The sequence below is a fragment of the Saccoglossus kowalevskii genome, chromosome 6 (assembly GCF_978046115.1).
Source record: "Saccoglossus kowalevskii chromosome 6, keSacKowa6.1, whole genome shotgun sequence".
NCBI classification, from domain to species: Eukaryota; Metazoa; Hemichordata; class Enteropneusta; family Harrimaniidae; genus Saccoglossus; species Saccoglossus kowalevskii.
In genome coordinates this window covers 28507234-28527637 of record NC_140646.1, presented here as the reverse complement: position 1 = coordinate 28527637, position 20404 = coordinate 28507234, and the positions used below count along the sequence as shown (strand labels likewise).

The following is a 20404-nucleotide window of genomic DNA, read 5'->3' as shown; positions in this document are numbered from 1 at the left end:
TATTTTTATTACCATATATTCTTATAATTAATGATATGTTTGACTGACTAAAAACAATGCCATCCAGTTCATGTGTTTATCACTAGCTGATCAATCTTGATCTCACACAATTAATAAAATTTAATGCACTTACGTAGAGAACATGTAGGACCAGTGTAGCAACTAACACAAATGCAGCTATACCCTTGACAGGAGCCAGCAAGGGGTTGACATACTCCATTATTCTGACAAGGGTTTACATCACATTGTGTATTCGTACCTATAAAAGGTAGCAAATAGTTATACAATGTAGAAGGTGTATAATAATTAAGTTATTATGAAGATACCAAAAAGTATGCTTGAAAGCAGTATATATGTATGGTTGTATTGATTTCTGTCCCAGAAGTGCATAATTTGCAATCATACAATGGACAGTTGGTTAAAATAGACAAATACACAATGCAGATAATCACACACTCAATATAAAATATATTTCCGGTGGATTACCGACTAGATAATGATGCTTAAATATTTTTCTTCTGCAGTACATGTTGAAATTACGTATTGAACATAAATGCAGTCTAGAATATTGAACTAATTTTGAGCATCAACGTTATGTCATTAGACTTACGAGTTTCACAAACAGTTCCTGTATAACACCCGGCACATCTGCAAATGTATCTGGAGCATGCTGCATCTGACGGATCAACTATGCATACACCACCATTCATACAAGGATTTGTTTGACAAGGATTCATCTCTATAAAAGAAAAAAAAGTACAAATTTAGATTCCCACTACAATATTACTTTCATGACACCATTGATTATTGATTGTATTTATAATATAGATTTGTATCTGATAAGCATCTGATGCTTTAAACTTTTTTTGTAACTTGAGTTTTTTAATAAAATCCAAGTTATACATTTTTTAAAATTTGATTATGTATATTAAACTCACCAACAGAACAAGTTGGACCAGTATAACATCTGTTACAAACACATGAATAGGCAGAACAGTCTGAAGGACTAGCCTGACACTGACCACCATTTTGGCAAGGATTGTTGTCACATGGATTTATCACTAAAGGTACAAACAGATAAATTAATATTGACACCATACTGAAAAATAACATTTTCATACAAGGAAGAAAAAAAGATGATAAAAGATGTACATTAAACTAGTGCATACATTTTTCAACAAAGTTAGAATACCCATTTTCTATGATTTTTGGTCAAGATAAACTCATCATTATCCATCTGTAATTGTATCAGTAAAAGTATAGTGTGCTGTAATGAGAGATCCCACCATATTAGGACATGTAAATTCCACTATGAAGGGATTACATTGTATTTTCAAGATGGTGAACGCTTCTTGAAAATGGAGTTAATCATTTTCAGGCATTTTAGACAAATCGGTTGGATCGAGAGGATAATAAAATAGTTATTACAAGGAGATTAATTACATCAAATTTGATTAGTGCCTTCAGTTAACAATTATATAAAAGTCTAACAATCTTTGCTAGAAAAGTAGTTAGTTGTTCAAACATGTTACATCATAAAACACAGTAAATACAATTTTACATAGCTGATGAAAGAAATCACAATTCTGAAAAGGGAACAATGGCAACAGTTCTTATTGTATATGTGTAATATGCAGTACAACCTCCCTACAACAATTAATAGCAAAGTATTTTCAACATACGTTGCGTGCAGTAAGTGCCAGTGTAACAACCAGTACACTGACATGTATACTGGGTACAAGATTCTTGATCTGCAATACAGAAACCACCATTCTGACACGCTGAATTGGCACATGGGTTAATACCTGAAGGAGAAAAAGTTGGTATTAATAATATGAAACATAATGTTATACTACTCAATGCAATAAACTTTGAAAATACATGCATTGCAAAGAATGTGTGATGAAATATAGTCCAGGAGAAATCACAAATTGAATGCTGACCTTTAAGGTAGCGAGACTATTATTTGTGTTGAAAATTACGATTTTTTTCCAAAATCAACAACACAGGTTTAATCTGTGTGCCTGTGTAAACTCAAGACAAAGCAATGTTAGGATGTGTTATCAGTAGCTATCTGACACACAATGAGTGTTTCCAAACATTTGAGTGGTTTGTCTCTGCCCCTATTTGTTTCACAGATTAGTCATTTGCATATGAATGTGTCAAACACAAGGTCACACAGCCACTGAAAAAAATCATTGATTTCGGTGTTTTCATATGCCGAATTTATCCAATTATAGCTATCCCATTCCTTTATTTTTTTGGTTTCCAATAGCCTTACACATTTGGATGTCCCTACACATGTTAAAACAGACCTTGATGGGAAAACAAATTGATTGAATTTGACAATTGATGAAAACAAGTATGCAAATAATAGTCCCGCTACCTTAATCTATTTTTATCTATCTACACTTCGCAGTTTAATGTCCATTACTTACGTTCAAAGCAGTATTGACCGGTGTAACATGCAGCACATACACATGTCCAATCAGTACAGGAACCTTGGGTAGGTACACATTGTCCACCATTTTGACAAAAGCTGTTAGCACATGGATCCAACACTAAGAGAATGAAAAAGTAAATGAAAATATGTTTTTCATTATAAGAGAATCATCAACTATATTAAATGCAAAATTTGTAAATTCTATTCTAAACTTCAAGATATAATGAATGTATAAAAAATATGACTGGTGCTTACAAGTAGAACAGGTTGGTCCAGTGTAACATCCAGTACATTGGCAGGAATATTGTGAACAAGTTCCGGAAACTGCTTGGCAGAAACCACCATTCTGGCATGGATTATTTTGACAAGCATCAGTGACTGTTGAAACAATAACACAAAGTCAAATTTGAGGTATGTAAGTGTACCTCTATGTTGTTACTATCCAATTGTCAAACTGAAATGATTTTCACTGTATTCTGAATGTATTTGATACCTCCATATATTATTGGCAGGTATAATTAGAAAGCCACATGCAAGCCGACACGCAAGTCTAATTTGCATATACTTTTTCAACCTGTATTATATCCTGGTTTGCGAATAGGTTTTGATTAGAATGCCACGTGCAAGTCTGATTAGCACGAAATACCCTTAAATATATCCAAAATTTGCAAAATTATTAATATTCTATATATAAATGTAACAAAACAAGTAAAATTAATAAAAAGTGAAATACAAGCTGATCATACACAATCTTACGATACAACACATGGGACTTTTAACAATAGAAAGTGTCAGGCACTTCAAAAGTGAGTATTGTACTATTGACAAAAAATACACTCAAAATACTGTCTTAAAGAAGATACATGAATGAGCAAAAGGCATTATTATAGTCCACACAAGTCATTTAAGTTTTTTTAAAGTAAGAATATATCATAGAGTACATTCAGTACAAAACGTATAAAAAGTGAGATCTTAACATGCGAATGAAATTAATATTGGTACTTGATACTTAAAAATTTTGCAATGGCATAATATTATAATCAACAAATGCTACATTTGCGTAACTATAAAGAAACACCTCAGCATGCACACTTTTAAAAAAAACAAGAAGATGACTTACATTGTTCACAGTAGGTACCACTATAGCAGGTTGGACATTGGCAAGTATAATCAGTACATGATCCTGGTACAGGTACACAAGCTCCTCCATTCTGACAAGCATCAACTGAACAAGGGTTTATCACTGCAAAAACAAAACATAGTGAACTAACGCTTTTATATACACAGCTAAAATAATTTTGGGCTTATATTTTCCCACACAACACCAACAATTTGTCGATGAATAGACACATAATAATTTACTTTTAACCAATATCAGTCTTTATAAATAAAATGATGATTAGATATTGGCATAATATTTTCAATACCAAAAAACACATCCTAATAAATGATGCAATTACATGCAATATTAATAATCAGCTAAAATGGGCAAAATCAGTGCAGGAAATAATAGGAAGTGAAATAAATGGATTTTGGAGCAGAGGTAAAAAAAATATACAACAAATAAGTAGCCAAATAGAAAAGAATTATATTGAATTATGGAAAAAACAAATAACCTCAAAAAAAACATCATCAGGTGAAAATAATAAATTAAGAACATATTGTAAATTCAAAAATGAATTCAAAATGGAACAGTATTTAACACAAATTAAAGACCCCCACTATAGAAAAAGTATCTGTAAATTCAGGATAAGTGACCATGGTCTAATGATAGAGAAGGGTAGGCATGTTAGACCAAAAATAAAGTTTGAAGAAAGGGTATGCAAACAGTGTGATACGGATGCAGTGGAGGATGAATTCCATTTCCTGATTGATTGTCCAAGTCATAAAAATGCAAGATGTAAGCTGTTTTGAAAAATTGCTTATATACATCCATATTTTAATTTGATGAAACCAGATGACAAGTTCATATACATTATGAGCAATGTAGATAAGGAACTTGCGAACTATATTAGAGAATGTGGTGCATTTTAAATATATATATCAATATTTCATAATTTTAAATATGTATGTATTTAAACTACATATTTATTTCTTCCTTTTTTTTTTAATTTTAATTATTAGTTTAGCACTTGACTGTATGTTCTCTTCAAACAGAATGATGTCAATAAAGTATTATTATTAGTATTTAACAATCGCTCAACTAAACTGTGGCATTTCAACACTTGCCTGTTCACAAACAATAAATGTCATAGTTTTTTATGTTTTACTTGTTTTTCAATTACTATTTGAAAAAACAATTACTCACATGTTGTACAGTACTGTCCAGTATAACAGCCAACACAGCTACAACTGTAATCAGTACATGACCCTGGCTGGGCAATGCATATACCATTATTCTGACAGAAAGCAGTCTGACAAGGATCCAACACTGCAAAGTTTAATATAGACAAGTTTTTTACGTACAATGTGAGGTAGTTTTACCATAGAGTTCACGAATATTTAAAGCAAGTATAGTAGTTTACGATAAATAATGTCTAGACGAACATTGAGCCTTCAAGCCTCTAGCTACTTTTATGTTTAAGAACATTAGTCATAAAGTAAAGAAAACACTCACATGTTTCACAATTGAATCCAGTGTAACAACCAGGGCAATCACATGTGAAGGATACACATGAACCAGGAGATGCTGTGCAAACACCACCATTCTGACATTGATTAGGTTGGCATGGGTTAGAAACTGAAAAAAAAATCATAAATAATACCATGTTGTTCAATGGTGTGTATTAATAAAGCAGATAAAATTTTGTATACCGTATATATCTTGTATGTTATTATAAAGTAATATTGGAAAATATTTCAAAATGTTTGATATATATAGTACAGAATTTCCAGAAACACTGTTTTAAAACATTTTTGGGAGAGTCAAGGGGCAGAAGAAACTTCATCATTCCAAACCAAAAAATATTGCTTAGTTTGTATACAAAATCTTTTGCATGAATTATCAATATATTAAAATCCATACACCCAATAGTGAAGAAGCTCACCATTACCAGTTTAGAAAAAAATAGAAAGAAATACACAATTAAATAACTTACATTCTGTACAGTATTGACCACTGTAACATGTTGCACACTGACATTGGTAGTCTGTACATGATCCTGGCAAGGGTACACATACACCACCATTCTGACAAAGATGATTGCTACAGGGGTTTAACACTGGCAACAAAAAAGGAAAAATAAAATCAATCAATTTTATAAAATATTTACCATAATTGTTCTCAACACAAAAACAACAACAGATGTGTTTTATAACCTCATCTTTCATTTGTCCTGTAACATCATGCATCTACATAAGGTATTGCATTTGTGACACCTATTTGTGGTGGTCATTAGATTAATGTTACGTTTCCTTCAATTTTATATCATTGAACAAATACTTACAGGTACTACAGTATTGTCCAATGTAACATGAACTACATTGGCAAGTGTAATCAGTGCAGGAACCTTGAACAGCAGTACACACACCACCATTCTGACACTGGTTATTCTGACAGGCATCAATGACTACAAGATAGAATCGAACATTTTATTAATTAGTTGTTGATATCCCTAGCATTATCACCACCCCACCCATGTACTTTTTCTACAAACGAGAAGAGGAGATGCCATAAAACAGCATTTTGGTCAATCTAGCCTCAACTAAGGGAAAGATTCATGAAAATTGCATCTATTACTCAATTTTAAATTTCCTGCAGAAAATATTCATCAAATATCAAGTATATCAATAAATATTTAATGCAAAAAATGATGAATATGTGGATCAACAAGTGAAAAATTTTAGGAAAATTAGATTACGGGAAGAGAAATACAGTGTATTTAAACAGAAATGAAATTTTTAGTAGATGTTCAATAACTAGCTAAAAACAACATGAAACAACTTACAGGTTGTACAGTATTGGTCAGTATAGCATGAAGGACAAGTACAAGTAAAATCTGTACAAGAACCAAGAACAGCAACACATGTTCCACCATTCTGACAATAGCTATTAGCACATGGATTTTGTACTGCAATGAAAACAAATTGAATCTATTAGTAAATGGCAATGTAATTGACAGTTTTAGGTCATCTGCTATCATGTGCCATGACAATCAGTGAACAACTACCAGCACATCTAAAATCTAAATTATTATTATTATATAATTGCGAGACTTGATTGGCAAAAGGCACGTCATACAAAACTGACAGTATTTTTCCCAATAATTCAAAAGTGAGGAATGTCAAAGTAAAATTACATAACAATCTTAGATTAAAAACTGTTCAGTACAGCAAAGAAATGTAAGTGAATACAAACTTACATGTCTCACAATACTGTCCAAGATAGCAAGTAGGACATGTACACTGATATAACTCGCAGGATCCTGAGATAGCAACACAAGTACCTCCATTCTGACATTGATGGTTGTCACATGCATTCAATACTGGAAGTAAACACAAATCATTTAATATATTTATTGCAATAAGAGATGACCAACACCAGAGAACAAGTCAGGGTCAAAGCTAAAAAACAATAGAATAGCGACAACAGCAGCCTTTTCTTTGATTGATCTGAATATTCCAAGAAAAGTAGCATCTCACACCATTGTTACTGCAAGCATTTGCAAAATTCAAGAAAATTTTAATTATGTTTTACAAGGAATGAATTTCAAAAAAAGAAATATGAATCATAGAATATAAATACAGTATGTGAAATTTTATGTCAACACAGACAATTAATAAACATCCACTATGGAGTAAGTGTACATAAAACAAGTGATTTGGATCAAAGAGGACTATCAGTACACACACAAAAATCTGCAATCTGAAAGAAATGATACAAATAATGATATGATATATTTAACACTTACATGTTGTACAATATTGCCCAGTATAACATCCAGTACATGTACAGGTATAGTCAGTACAGGATCCTGCCACAGGAACACAGAAACCACCATTCTGACACTGGGAATTCTGGCATGGATTTATTTCTAGTATTAAGATAAATGCAATATTTTAAGTTAGACAAAACATTTAATTGTCCATAGTTAATACTGTAAAATAACTAATTTTCACTGGGTTTAAATTTCGCTGATTTACCTTTTCAGGCATATTCAGTGGGTTTTAAATTCACTGTTTTATTTTTTAGATAATTTGTTCTATGCTAACTTTTACATATTTACTGGGTTTTAATTTAGCGCATTTTTCAGTCAGCGAAATGAGCAAAATTAAAACCCAGTGAATAATTAACCCCTTTACAGTAGTATCAGCAAGTTATTACATTGGTAGAAGTAAGTGAAATTTTGTTTAACTATGTTCTACTGTCATAGAATATTGGTTTTATATATAATATGGATTGACACAAGAACAGAGTGCATATTAACTAAAAACTTAATAAACTTATGTTGTAATTATAAATTTGAATGAACAACACTTACGTTGGGTACAGTATGTTCCAGTATAGCATTCAGCACAAGCACAGCTCCAATCTCTACAAGAACCAAGAACAGGAACACATGTTCCACCATTCTGACAGAAACTGTTGGCACATGGATCTTGCACTGAATATAAAAATAGCAATACAATTACAATCTTTCTGAACTCCTTTGCTGAGGAAACTGTTTCGAGGGTAGACAGCAATGAGATAGGAAAGAGTTGTGCTGGGTTGATATCTAATTGCCATAGATGTACGAGAGCCCAATAAGGAAAAAAGCATGAGCCATGGATTTTCAAGATGGTGTAGTACATTTCAGACTATGCAACCAGATTAACTCTATTATATTGTACATGTCCAAGTCAACTTTTCAAGTCACAATAAAAGATATACAAGCAGCCTGTCTGCTGATATAGCTCCACTGTAACCATTGTAGTTTATAGACAGTTGAAAATAGCACTTTTTTAACAAAAATTACAAAAATATTCACAAAAATTAGAGAACTGAAGGTATTGTCACAAAATAGACAAATATGACTATGACTAAGGTCCAGTTCAGGTGTTTACATATACAAATACTGAATCAATCATACTAGCAATTTTCAAGAAGGAGAAAATAGCATAAATTCATATGCTGGTTGGCAAAAACATAAACAAAGGGCATTATGGTACGACGGCCTACTTATATATACCAAGTATCAAATCAAGCAGGACTTTTCGTTTTCAAGAAGAAATCAAAAATGTAAAGTTGACACTCATGAACAATCACCTATATAAAAAGATTCGCCCTGTCATATACCGTGAAAGCAGAGCTAAAAAACAGGATTGGTCATTAGTTTTATATTGCTCTTACAACCTTGTATAATCTAAATATAGAAGAAAATATTCTTACAAGTTGCACAGGTTAATCCAGTGTAGCACCCAACACATTGACACGAATATGCTGTACAGGATCCTGGTAAAGCAGTGCAAGTACCACCATTCAAACATGGAAAGTTTTGACATGGATCGGAAACTAGAAGTAAAAATATACAGTTACTCAAACATCCATATTACTAAGGCTCTTTAATATTCTTTAAACGTCTCAAAATTGGGCTCCAAATGATGGAATATAATGGCACTATGAGTCAGCGCATTAAATGTATCATGTCAAGATACAAGGGACTGCACTACCAAATAACATCATTTGGTGTTCAACTATATATGAAAGTATCATAACTTTGTATTAACATTGTAATTGGTAATTGCTTTCACCTCAACAATACTTTATAAATTGATACATCATACAGACAACCATGCTCCTAACTTTTAAAGAATGTATTTGACCCCAGCACATAGTATGTCACATATATCAGTGTCCAACATCAAGGTAATTTAATCAGTGCAATTGATAATTGTTATTCTTTACACTAAGAACTACTTGTATAATTCATGCACACTCAAAGTGTGAATTATTTGTTACAAATTATTATATTTCCAGTTGCATTCAGAAATCAAAAAAAATCAAAGAAAGCTTAGAAAAAACTCCCATGTGCTGAGTATTGGAGACACATTAAATATAATTCGAAATTACTTAGCTGAAAACTAATTGTGCAAATCAGAAAATTAATATGAACAGATTTGAGTGTAAAACTAATGAGGTCTGTGCAATGTAACAGAAAATCTATGTTTCCAAGTTTAATTGAAATGTGATTAGAACCAAAAAATTATGAATTATTATGCTTATTAGGGAATTAATATGAACAGATTTTTACCCCAAACTAATTAGGTTTGTACATTGTCCTAGAGCATCTTTGTACTAAGTTTCATTGAAATGGAATAATTAGTACTTTAGATATCAGTGTGAAAGCTTAAAATTGGTTAATTATGCAAATTAGGTAATTAATATGTACAGATTTTAACCCACAATTATCCAGGTCTGTCTATTGTCCTACAGCATCCATGTACATTCATTGATATGTGATGTTTAATACCTGAGATATCAGTGTGAAAGTTGGTTAATTATGCAAATTAGGTGATTAATATGCACAAATATTTACCGGAAACTAATTGGGTCTGCATAATTCTAGATTCATTGAAATGTGATGATTAGTACTTTAGATATCAGTAGAAAAGCTGAGAATTAATTATGCAAATTAGTTAATTAATATGCACAATTATTTACCCTAAAACTAATCAGGTCTCTGCATAGTCCTAAAGGATCTATGTACCAAGTTTCATTGAAATGCGATGATTAGTACTTGAGATACCCGTGGAAAAGCTGAAAATTAACTAATTATGCAAATTAGGTGATTAATATGCACAAATATTTATCGGAAACAATCAATCTCTGCATAGTCCTTGAGTATGTAAGTACCAAGTTTCATTGAAATGTAATGCTCACTACTTATATCAAATGCTGAAAATCAATTAATTATGCAAATTAAGTAATTAATATGTACTGATATTACCATAAAAATTATCAGGTCTGTGCAGTGTCATATGACATCTATGTACCAAGTTTCATTGAAATGTGATGATTAGTACTTATATCAAATGCTGAAAATTAATTAATTATGCAAATTAGGTAATTAATAGGTACAATTATTTATCCCAAAATTAATCAGGTCTCTGCATAGTCCTCAAGTAACTATGTACCAAGTTTCATTGAAATGTGATCATTACTACTCGAAATATCAAAAGCTGAAAATTAATTAATTATGCAAATTAGGTAATTAATATGTACTGATATTACCCTAAACACTATTAGGTCTGTGCAGTGTCATATGACATCTATGTACCAAGTTTCATTGAAATGTGATGATTAGTACTTGAGATATCAGTGGAAAAACCGAAAATTGACTAATCATTATGCAAATTAGGTAATCAGTATCCACGGATTATTACCAAAAACTAATCAAAACCTAGCATTAGTTCAGAGCATCTATGTACAAAGTTTCATCAAAATCCAATGAGTGGTTGTTTAGATATCAGGGGAACAATCAAGGAACAGCTAAAAATCAGCTAATTATCATGCAAATTAGGTAATTAATATGCTCGGATTTTTACCAAAAACAAATCAAATCTGCGCATATGTTCAGAGCATCTATGTACCAAGTTTCATTAAAATCCAATGAGTGGTTCTTTAGATATCAGTGGAACAGTCATAGAACAGCTAAAAATTAGCTAATTATCATGCAAATTAGGTAATTAACGAGCATGGATTTTTACCAAAACCTAATCAAATCTGCGCATTGGCCCAGAGCATCTATGCACCAAGTTTCATCAAAAACCGATGTATGGTTCTTGAGATAGCAGTGGAACAGTCGGACACACATACACACACATACACACACACACACACACACACACACACACATACTTGTATAGCTATATGTTCCGAGGACTTCATTGGATTAACTTTTAATATAGTTGAATTAACTTTTAATATAGTTGCGATATGAACTCGATTAAAATGCGTTCCTATATAGGGTTGCGTTTTAATTGGAGTTTAATTAAACTCAATTACAATGCAATACAATGGAGAATTGCATTTTAATTAAGTTTAATTAAACAAGAGTTGAATATCCCGTGACTGAACATAGAAATGTTTGCGAAGCTTAGGTTTAGTATCGGGGTAAGGTATGGTATAATTATATTAATATTAATATAACATGAACCATACCTTCCCCCGATACTAAACCTAAGCTACGCAAAACGTATTAATAATCGAATTAACTATTAATAAAAATTATGTTTTCCGAGGACTATGAAAAAGGTCCTCGGAAGGTGTGTATGTCCTCGGAAGTAGCTATATATCTGTATTTTTGTCCTCGCAACATATAGTAATCCAATTACACACAGACACACACACTAACTGCAAAGACTCCCATTATGTGCTTCGCACATGGGAGTCAAAAACACTGATAAATAAAGTTGGTTACATGATATTAAAGCACTGCTATATATTGTAAAGGTGCACTACTTACATATAGTACAAAACTGTCCACTGTAACATCCAGTACATGTACAGGTGAATTCAGTACAAGATCCTGGCACAGCTACACAGAAACCGCCATTCTGACACTGATTATTATTTTGGCAGGGATTAATAACTATAAAAAAACAACAATAATATTCATATTGGTTTTCATATCATGATGAACCTACATACCTGTAAATCATAATTTTGTACTAATAATCAAATTATAGGCTGTCACACTTGTTTAGGTTTTGTGTGCACATTGTCCTATAAGCAGTGAAGTTGCAAATGATAGCTAGTATTACATTTGCATAGCAGCACATCACTCAATCCATTTCAAAACTTGTCAGAATTCACTAAAATTCCACTCACAAATCTAAGGCAAGGTTATTCAGGAGTCCAATTACAGCCGTTCTGAGAATTATTCGGACAGTCAGTTAGCAATATATCTTAGAACTTTGCAAAACACTTATGTCTTTTCGAATCTAGACTTGATGGCGCCGTTGTATTGGCACGCCCACAATTGGCAATCATTCCATTATCTTGCAAGATGCGGGTAAACCCTGTTTTCAAAACGACACTCGTTGGTTACCATATATTAACAGGTTATATGTTGTAGTGTTAATGAACTCGTCGTTGGTGGGAAGGCTCAAAGTAAAGTTTCTTAGCGAGACGCCCTGCAATTTCGCGACAGTTTTGGACCAAACTAAAAGTTGTTTTTACATTACTGGTTCAAATTTTATACCAAGGTCAGGGATACACAGACGGAAAACTTGATTATAACCGTTTGATGGACTTTGTCAAATCAAAAGTGCCTTCCTTGATCAAATCACTTTTTCAACTGCAGTTTGAAAATGACGGGGTATAATATAACGACTGTTATTATGTCTAGTCCATTTTTGTAACAGGTACAACTGACTAAAATGAGTGAGGGGTTGACATTTTTCAACAGATTTAAGTAACACCCAACTTGTGATTTTCAAAATTACTGAAAATAATTATAATATAGTTATAAACAAGTCATTGTCAATGACACGTCCCCGTTCCGTTCATATTTGAGTGACATATACATTCAAAGCAGATCATGAACGAAAAGCATCTGCATATGTACAACACATTGTTCTAAATCTGAACAAAATCCATCCATGCATGACTGAGATCAGGTTCCGGAATTGTGAAAATACGTGATTTTGATGCATTTTCGGCCTTAAAATGGCCATCATTCAGCTATTGTTAAGCGGATCATGAAACAAATGCACATATCTATTTGTGACATGATGTACCATGTGTGTGTGATTGAACTTGATCAATCCAGACATGTCTTGGATACGGATCCAGAACCGAATTTATTAAAACAAAATGGCCGCCAGTCGGCCATTTCGAACTTGATCCGAAAAAAAATAAATAACGTGCATCAAAGTCCTATTATGTTTTAATGTATGTACCAAATTTGAACAAAGTCCGTCCATGTATAACTGAGATCTGGGTCCGGAATGGTGAAAATGTGCGATTTTGATGCATTTTCGACCTTAAAGAGGCCGCCATTAGGCTATCATTAATGAAATCATGAAACAAATGCACATACATATTTGTGACATGATGTACCTTGTGTGTGTGAAGTTTGAACTCGATCAATCCAAGCATGTCTCAGATACGGATCCAGAACTGAATTCTTTAAAACAAAATGGCAGCCAGTCGGCCATTTCAAACCCGATCCAAAAAAAAAATGACGTGCATCAAGGTCCTATTATGTTTAATGTATGTACCAAATTTGAACAAAATCCGTCCATGCATAACTGAGATCCGGGTCCTGAATGGTGAAAATGTGCGATTTTGATGCATTTTCGGCCTTAAAATGGCCGCTGTTTGGCTATCGTTAATCGGATCATGAAAAAAATGCATGTGCATATGTCCCATATAATGTGTGATGTATGAGTGAAGTTTGACCTTAATCGGTCCATGCATGTTCAAGATACAGGTGATCACGTACGCACGGACGCACGCACGGACGCACACACGGACGCACACAGGGCAAAACATAAGTCCCCGTTTTCGGACTACGTCCGAATGGGGACTAAAAATAAAGAATGGTTGCTGTAAACGCACACTAGATAATACTTGCAATTCACCAAGCCGATAACCCCTATGAAATAGTAATCCCAAACCACGCGCCCATCACTCAGTGGCGCCGGCAAGTCTAGATTGGGCAAGGACCAACACGTTTTGCAAAGTTGCAAGTCATTTTGCTAACTGACTGTCCGAATAATTCTCAGAACGGCTGTAAATAAAATAGTTTTTATACAACCAATAATGCCATCCCATGCAAATATTTGTTTTCTCGTCCAAATAAAGAAGTTATATTAGCTGGGTCTATATGACACCAGAAAATTCTAATCATAGTGTGAAACATTGAGGTTATAATGAGCTATGACATTATCTCTCCTGGCTATTTTCACAAATCACTGAAAAAAATTATTATTGAGATAAATTATTTGCTTCACATTCCACTGGGAACATCGATGACAATTAATATTTAAGAAATAAAAATAATTGAATATGGTTTCATCATGAGTAATATAATATTTATCATAAAAATCTGTTGTGCTTATCAAACTAAACAACACAGGGTGCAGGGTGACAGGCATGATTCCCAAATAGACATGTACTGTATTTTCATATACTTGTATAACAGCTGGGGGTGCATCTGTGGTCAAAATAAGATTCAGTTTCACAATAAATGCCATTTTAGGTGTATGTGTGCTTCTAATGAAGGCGTGATTCTAACAAAGCAAATATTGTACACTTACACTGAGTACAGTATTGTCCAGTATAGCAATCAGCACAAGTACAAGTAAAATCTGTACAAGAACCAGAAACAGCAACACATGTTCCACCATTCTGACAATAGTTGTTAGCGCATGGATCTTGGACTGCAATGGATAGAGGATTAACATGTAGGAATGACAGAATGCTGCCCACAAGAAAAAAATGGTGATGTTCTGAAAAAGTAATAATATTTCTTCCTAACAAGTATATATTTTAAGCCTAGGCATATTTTGTAAGTGTTGCTGACATGATCGATTGAGACACTATTTAGTGAAACCATCTTCAATATTTTGTAGTTTGCTTAATAATAAATCTTTATATAAACCTCAAACAATATAAAACCATTGCTAAATTATTGCTAAGGTCTGGATGACTTACATGTTGAACAATACTGTCCAAGATAGCAAGTAGGACAAGTACACTGATATAACTCGCAGGATCCTGAGATAGCAACACAAGTACCACCATTCTGACATTGATGGTTGTCACATGCATTCAATACTGAAAGATTTAAAGTTTTAGCAATTATGAATTTTAAATAAATATTATGCAGATTTGATTTATTATATCTGCTACAGCTATGACTAACAAAAACTAGTGTGAACCAATCATCAATTCAAAGTATATGTAATATAAAGTCCAGGTTTTATATTGACAATATGAAATAAAATAAATATATACTAAATGAAAAATGACACAATGATATAATTTACACTCACATGTTGTACAATATTGTCCAGTATAACATCCACTGCATGTACAGGTATAGTCAGTACAAGATCCAGGTACAGCTACACAGAAACCACCATTCTGACATTGAGAATTCTGGCATGGATTCAATACTGTGAAATGAAAATACAAACAATTAACAAATAATGCTCATTGATATCTTGTAAGGCCACACTGATTTAATTTTATGCATGACATCCTCTGAAGACCCCAAAACTAATGCGAGAGAGCGAAAAAAAAAAAATCCTGCCAAAAAAAATGCTGATAAAACCACAGGACTACGGAGCTGTTATTACGAAATGAACGACAGTGTATCAAAAAAACAACAAGTCTTTATTTGTAGGAGGCACATGTTGATGTACAGATCTCGTACTGTATTACTGTCACAGGTATCATCACTTTTGATTTTGAAAAGGCAAGAAGATAAGGCAGATGTTAGCTTTGCCAAATGCATACACATCAACTCAATAATAAAGAAAAACTTACTGTGTTGTATTGAAAAAAAAAATTGAATTAAAAATGAACAATAAGTTTGTCAACAGCAACCTGGAAACTTTTTTGACATTCAAACTACAGCTTTTAAAGTGACACTTCAGATAGACTAAGTGTAGACACAAATGCTCTAGAATTACTTCAACTATGTAACAAATTATAAGAGGCTCGATATTGAAAAAAAACACACCAACAGAGAGTCAACACAAATTTGGATGCAGAAAATTATGTACATGTATCTTGATGAAAATTTGTCATATGATCAAAATATTACTGACTGTCTGTGCAAGCAAATTATCCGAATCAGAAAATGAAAAAAACTTTTCTTCACCCCAAAAGGGGACTTTGGCCGAGGAGCTTCCGCTGCAGTTTTGTTGACTTCAATGTGGACAAAGCAACCGAACTGACTTGTCACCTGATTGACGTTTAGGCCACCATACACCTTCACTCCTCTCCCATTTCTTTCATCGTTGCAGAAGAAACGCAGGACAGCCACTCTGAACAATATGTTCTTAAAATTGTCTGGGCGAAACTAGCTTGCCGCTACCGATCTCTTGTATAGCTGTGTAAACGTCACATCTACCTGGCCAACATCAATTGCGTACCAGTCTAGAATAATCCCTCCGTTTTACATCTGAACTTTTATGCTCATGTATTTTGGTGGTGTGGTCACCATGTTGGGTCATTTATGACAAAATTGTCATGTTTTGAGACAATCTCCTGCCCGTAGGTCTTTGCGCTTTACGTAACGTGCATCTAACTGTGCGGAGTTTGGTTTTAAGGTAGTCCAAAACAAGTTTTACAACAAGCCGGCGCTTTGCAACAATATGAGTCGGCAAGTTCCGGACAGAAAACCAATCTGTGGAGACTTGTTGTCGGAGATTTTTTTTTTTTTTTTGAGAACAGGCGAAAACTAATGCGCTCACGGATGTCATCCATAAAATTAAGTCGGTGTGGCTTGATATATATATATAAAACTGATTTCATAGTACATGTGTGGGTATATCAGGGAATGGTGGGGTGTGTGAGGGTGGCAGTGGGTTGTGTGCGGATGATGGTGGTAATGAAATTAATTTCTCCCAGAAAATCTTAATAACAGTGACATTGATTGAAATTGACTTACATGTTGTACAATATTGTCCAGTATAACATCCAGTACATGTACAGGTATAGTCAGTACAGGATCCTGCCACAGGAACACAGAAACCACCATTCTGACACTGGGAATTCTGACATGCATTTATTTCTAGAAATAAAAAAATATACAATGAATACATGTACTTTTACCCTGATGTTCCTAATTCTGATCTGTACTCAACCATTTCACCATAAGTATATTTCAATAAGTCCTGTACATATTAAAAAAGGTCATAATTCAATACACAATATTAAACACTTACGTTGGGTACAGTATGTTCCAGTATAGCATTCAGCACAAGCACAGGTCCAATCTCTACAAGAACCAGGAACAGGAACACATGTTGCACCATTCTGACAGAAACTGTTGGCACATGGATCTTGCACTGGATATAAGAATAACAATACAATTAAAATCTGTTTGCACTCCTTTGCTGAGGAAACTGTTTTGAGGGTAGACAGTAATGAGGTAGGAAACAGTTGTGCTGGGTTGATATCTTAGTAAGTGCCATAGATGTACGAGAGCCCAATAAGGAAAAAAGCATGAGGCATGGATTTTCAAGATAGTGCAGTACATTTCAGACTGTGCAACCAGATTAACTCTATTATATTGTACATGTCCAAGTCAACTTTTCAAGTCACTTTAAAAGATATACAAGCAGCCTGTCTGCTGATATAGCTCCACTGTAACCATTGTAGTTTATAAACAGTTGAAAATAGCACTTTTTTAACAAAAATTACAAAAATATTCACAAAAATTAGAGAACTGAAGGTATTGTCACAAAATAGACAAATATGACTATGACTAAGGTCCAGTTCAGGTGTTTACATATACAAATACTGAATCAATCAGACTAGCAGTTTTCAAGAAGGAGAAAATAGCATAAATTCATATGCTGGTTGGCAAAAACATAAACAAAGGGCATTATGGTACGACGGCCTACTTATATATACCAAGTATCAAATCAAGCAGGACTTTTCGTTTTCAAGAAGAAATGGAAAATGTAAAGTTGACACTCATGGACAATCACCTATATAAATAGATTCGCTCTGTCATATACCGTGAAAGCAGAGCTAAAAAACAGGATTGCTCATTAGTTTTGCATTGCTCTTACAACCTTGTATAATCTAAATATAGAAGAAAATATTCTTACAAGTAGCGCATGTTAATCCAGTGTAGCATCCAACACATTGACACGAATATGTTGTACAGGATCCTGGTAAAGCAGTGCAAGTACCACCATTCAAACATGGAAAGTTTTGACATGGATCAGAAACTAGGAGTATAAATACAAGTCATTGAAAATGACACAGTCCCCGTTAAGTTCTCTTTGTGCTCGTCATATTAAAGCGGAGGGGTCGTCGCGAGCGTGTCCTTGAAACTTGAGTTCCAAGTCGCGTATACAACAGATTATTTATTTACATCAAAACACGTGTTTCGTGTCGTAGTAATATGGCCAAAATAAAAACAGTCATTATTCAGCCATCTTTGATCTGATTATGAAACACACTGATATGTATGATGTACATGTATATGCCAAATACGAATGAAAATGGTACATAAATTGTGGAAATCTAGTAGTAAGGCCAAAAAGTCAGATGGCTGTCAATCGGCCATCCTTGACCAGATTTTGAAACAAATTGTCATGGACATGCATCCTAACAAGTATAAAGTACATGTGCGTGCCAAATTTGAATGAATACTGACAGAGCACGTCCAAGATACGGCATAAAAAAACAAAAACAAGATGCCTGCCAGTCGACCGTCTTTGATCAAATTGCGAAATAAATCGTCATGGACATGTATCCTAACATGTATAATCTATGTACCAAGTTTGAATGATAACTGACAAAGCATGTCCAAAATACAACATTTTCAAAAAACAAGACGGCTGCCAGTCGGCCATTTTGAATCGAATCGCTAAACCACTGCATGTGCACATGTCCCACATAAGATACTAGGCACATGCAAAGAATGAACGGAATCGGTCCACAGGATCCTGAAATATGATGTTGGATAGACTGACGCACGGACAGACTGACACACGGACGGTCGTACGGACAGACTCAGGAACTCACGGACGGTCGGGGACATGTATCCTAACATGTATAATCTATGTACCAAGTTTGAATGATAGTTCAGGTGTTTACATATACAAATACTGAATCAATCAGACTAGCAGTTTTCAAGAAGGAGAAAATAGCATAAATTCATATGCTGGTTGGCAAAAACATAAACAAAGGGCATTATGGTACGACGGCCTACTTATATATACCAAGTATCAAATCAAGCAGGACTTTTCGTTTTCAAGAAGAAATCAAAAATGTAAAGTTGACACTCATGAACAATCACCTATATAAAAAGATTCGCCCTGTCATATACCGTGAAAGCAGAGCTAAAAAACAGGATTGGTCATTAGTTTTATATTGCTCTTACAACCTTGTATAATCTAAATATAGAAGAAAATATTCTTACAAGTTGCACAGGTTAATCCAGTGTAGCACCCAACACATTGACACGAATATGCTGTACAGGATCCTGGTAAAGCAGTGCAAGTACCACCATTCAAACATGGAAAGTTTTGACATGGATCGGAAACTAGAAGTAAAAATATACAGTTACTCAAACATCCATATTACTAAGGCTCTTTAATATTCTTTAAACGTCTCAAAATTGGGCTCCAAATGATGGAATATAATGGCACTATGAGTCAGCGCATTAAATGTATCATGTCAAGATACAAGGGACTGCACTACCAAATAACATCATTTGGTGTTCAACTATATATGAAAGTATCATAACTTTGTATTAACATTGTAATTGGTAATTGCTTTCACCTCAACAATACTTTATAAAATGATACATCATACAGACAACCATGCTCCTAACTTTTAAAGAATGTATTTGACCCCAGCACATAGTATGTCACATATATCAGTGTCCAACATCAAGGTAATTTAATCAGTGCAATTGATAATTGTTATTCTTTACACTAAGAACTACTTGTATAATTCATGCACACTCAAAGTGTGAATTATTTGTTACAAATTATTATATTTCCAGTTGCATTCAGAAATCAAAAAAAATCAAAGAAAGCTTAGAAAGAACTCCCATGTGCTGAGTATTGGAGACACATTAAATATAATTCGAAATTACTTAGCTGAAAACTAATTGTGCAAATCAGAAAATTAATATGAACAGATTTGAGTGTAAAACTAATGAGGTCTGTGCAATGTAACAGAAAATCTATGTTTCCAAGTTTAATTGAAATGTGATTAGAACCAAAAAATTATGAATTATTATGCTTATTAGGGAATTAATATGAACAGATTTTTACCCC

At 33.6% G+C, this 20404-nt stretch overlaps 1 protein-coding gene across 6 annotated transcripts in view; it reads right to left on the bottom strand.

Annotated features, from left to right (window-relative positions):
* The window catches only part of LOC100366417 (uncharacterized), a 156192-nt gene that overhangs the window by 33635 nt on the left and 102153 nt on the right, over positions 1-20404 (bottom strand). For all 6 annotated transcript variants that reach the window (XM_085500310.1, XM_085500314.1, XM_085500315.1 and 3 more), the window contains 23 exons: positions 19540-19662; positions 17327-17449; positions 17050-17172; positions 15425-15547; positions 15084-15206; positions 14687-14809; positions 11887-12012; positions 8811-8933; positions 7924-8046; positions 7354-7476; positions 6805-6927; positions 6391-6513; positions 5890-6012; positions 5542-5664; positions 5061-5183; positions 4752-4874; positions 3564-3686; positions 2699-2821; positions 2439-2561; positions 1683-1805; positions 939-1061; positions 611-739; positions 134-259 (listed from right to left, as the gene is read on the bottom strand). In XM_085500310.1, coding sequence (XP_085356436.1) covers positions 134-259; positions 611-739; positions 939-1061; positions 1683-1805; positions 2439-2561; positions 2699-2821; positions 3564-3686; positions 4752-4874; positions 5061-5183; positions 5542-5664; positions 5890-6012; positions 6391-6513; positions 6805-6927; positions 7354-7476; positions 7924-8046; positions 8811-8933; positions 11887-12012; positions 14687-14809; positions 15084-15206; positions 15425-15547; positions 17050-17172; positions 17327-17449; positions 19540-19662 — 2841 coding nt within the window. The remainder of the gene's footprint in view (positions 1-133; positions 260-610; positions 740-938; positions 1062-1682; positions 1806-2438; positions 2562-2698; positions 2822-3563; positions 3687-4751; positions 4875-5060; positions 5184-5541; positions 5665-5889; positions 6013-6390; positions 6514-6804; positions 6928-7353; positions 7477-7923; positions 8047-8810; positions 8934-11886; positions 12013-14686; positions 14810-15083; positions 15207-15424; positions 15548-17049; positions 17173-17326; positions 17450-19539; positions 19663-20404) is intronic.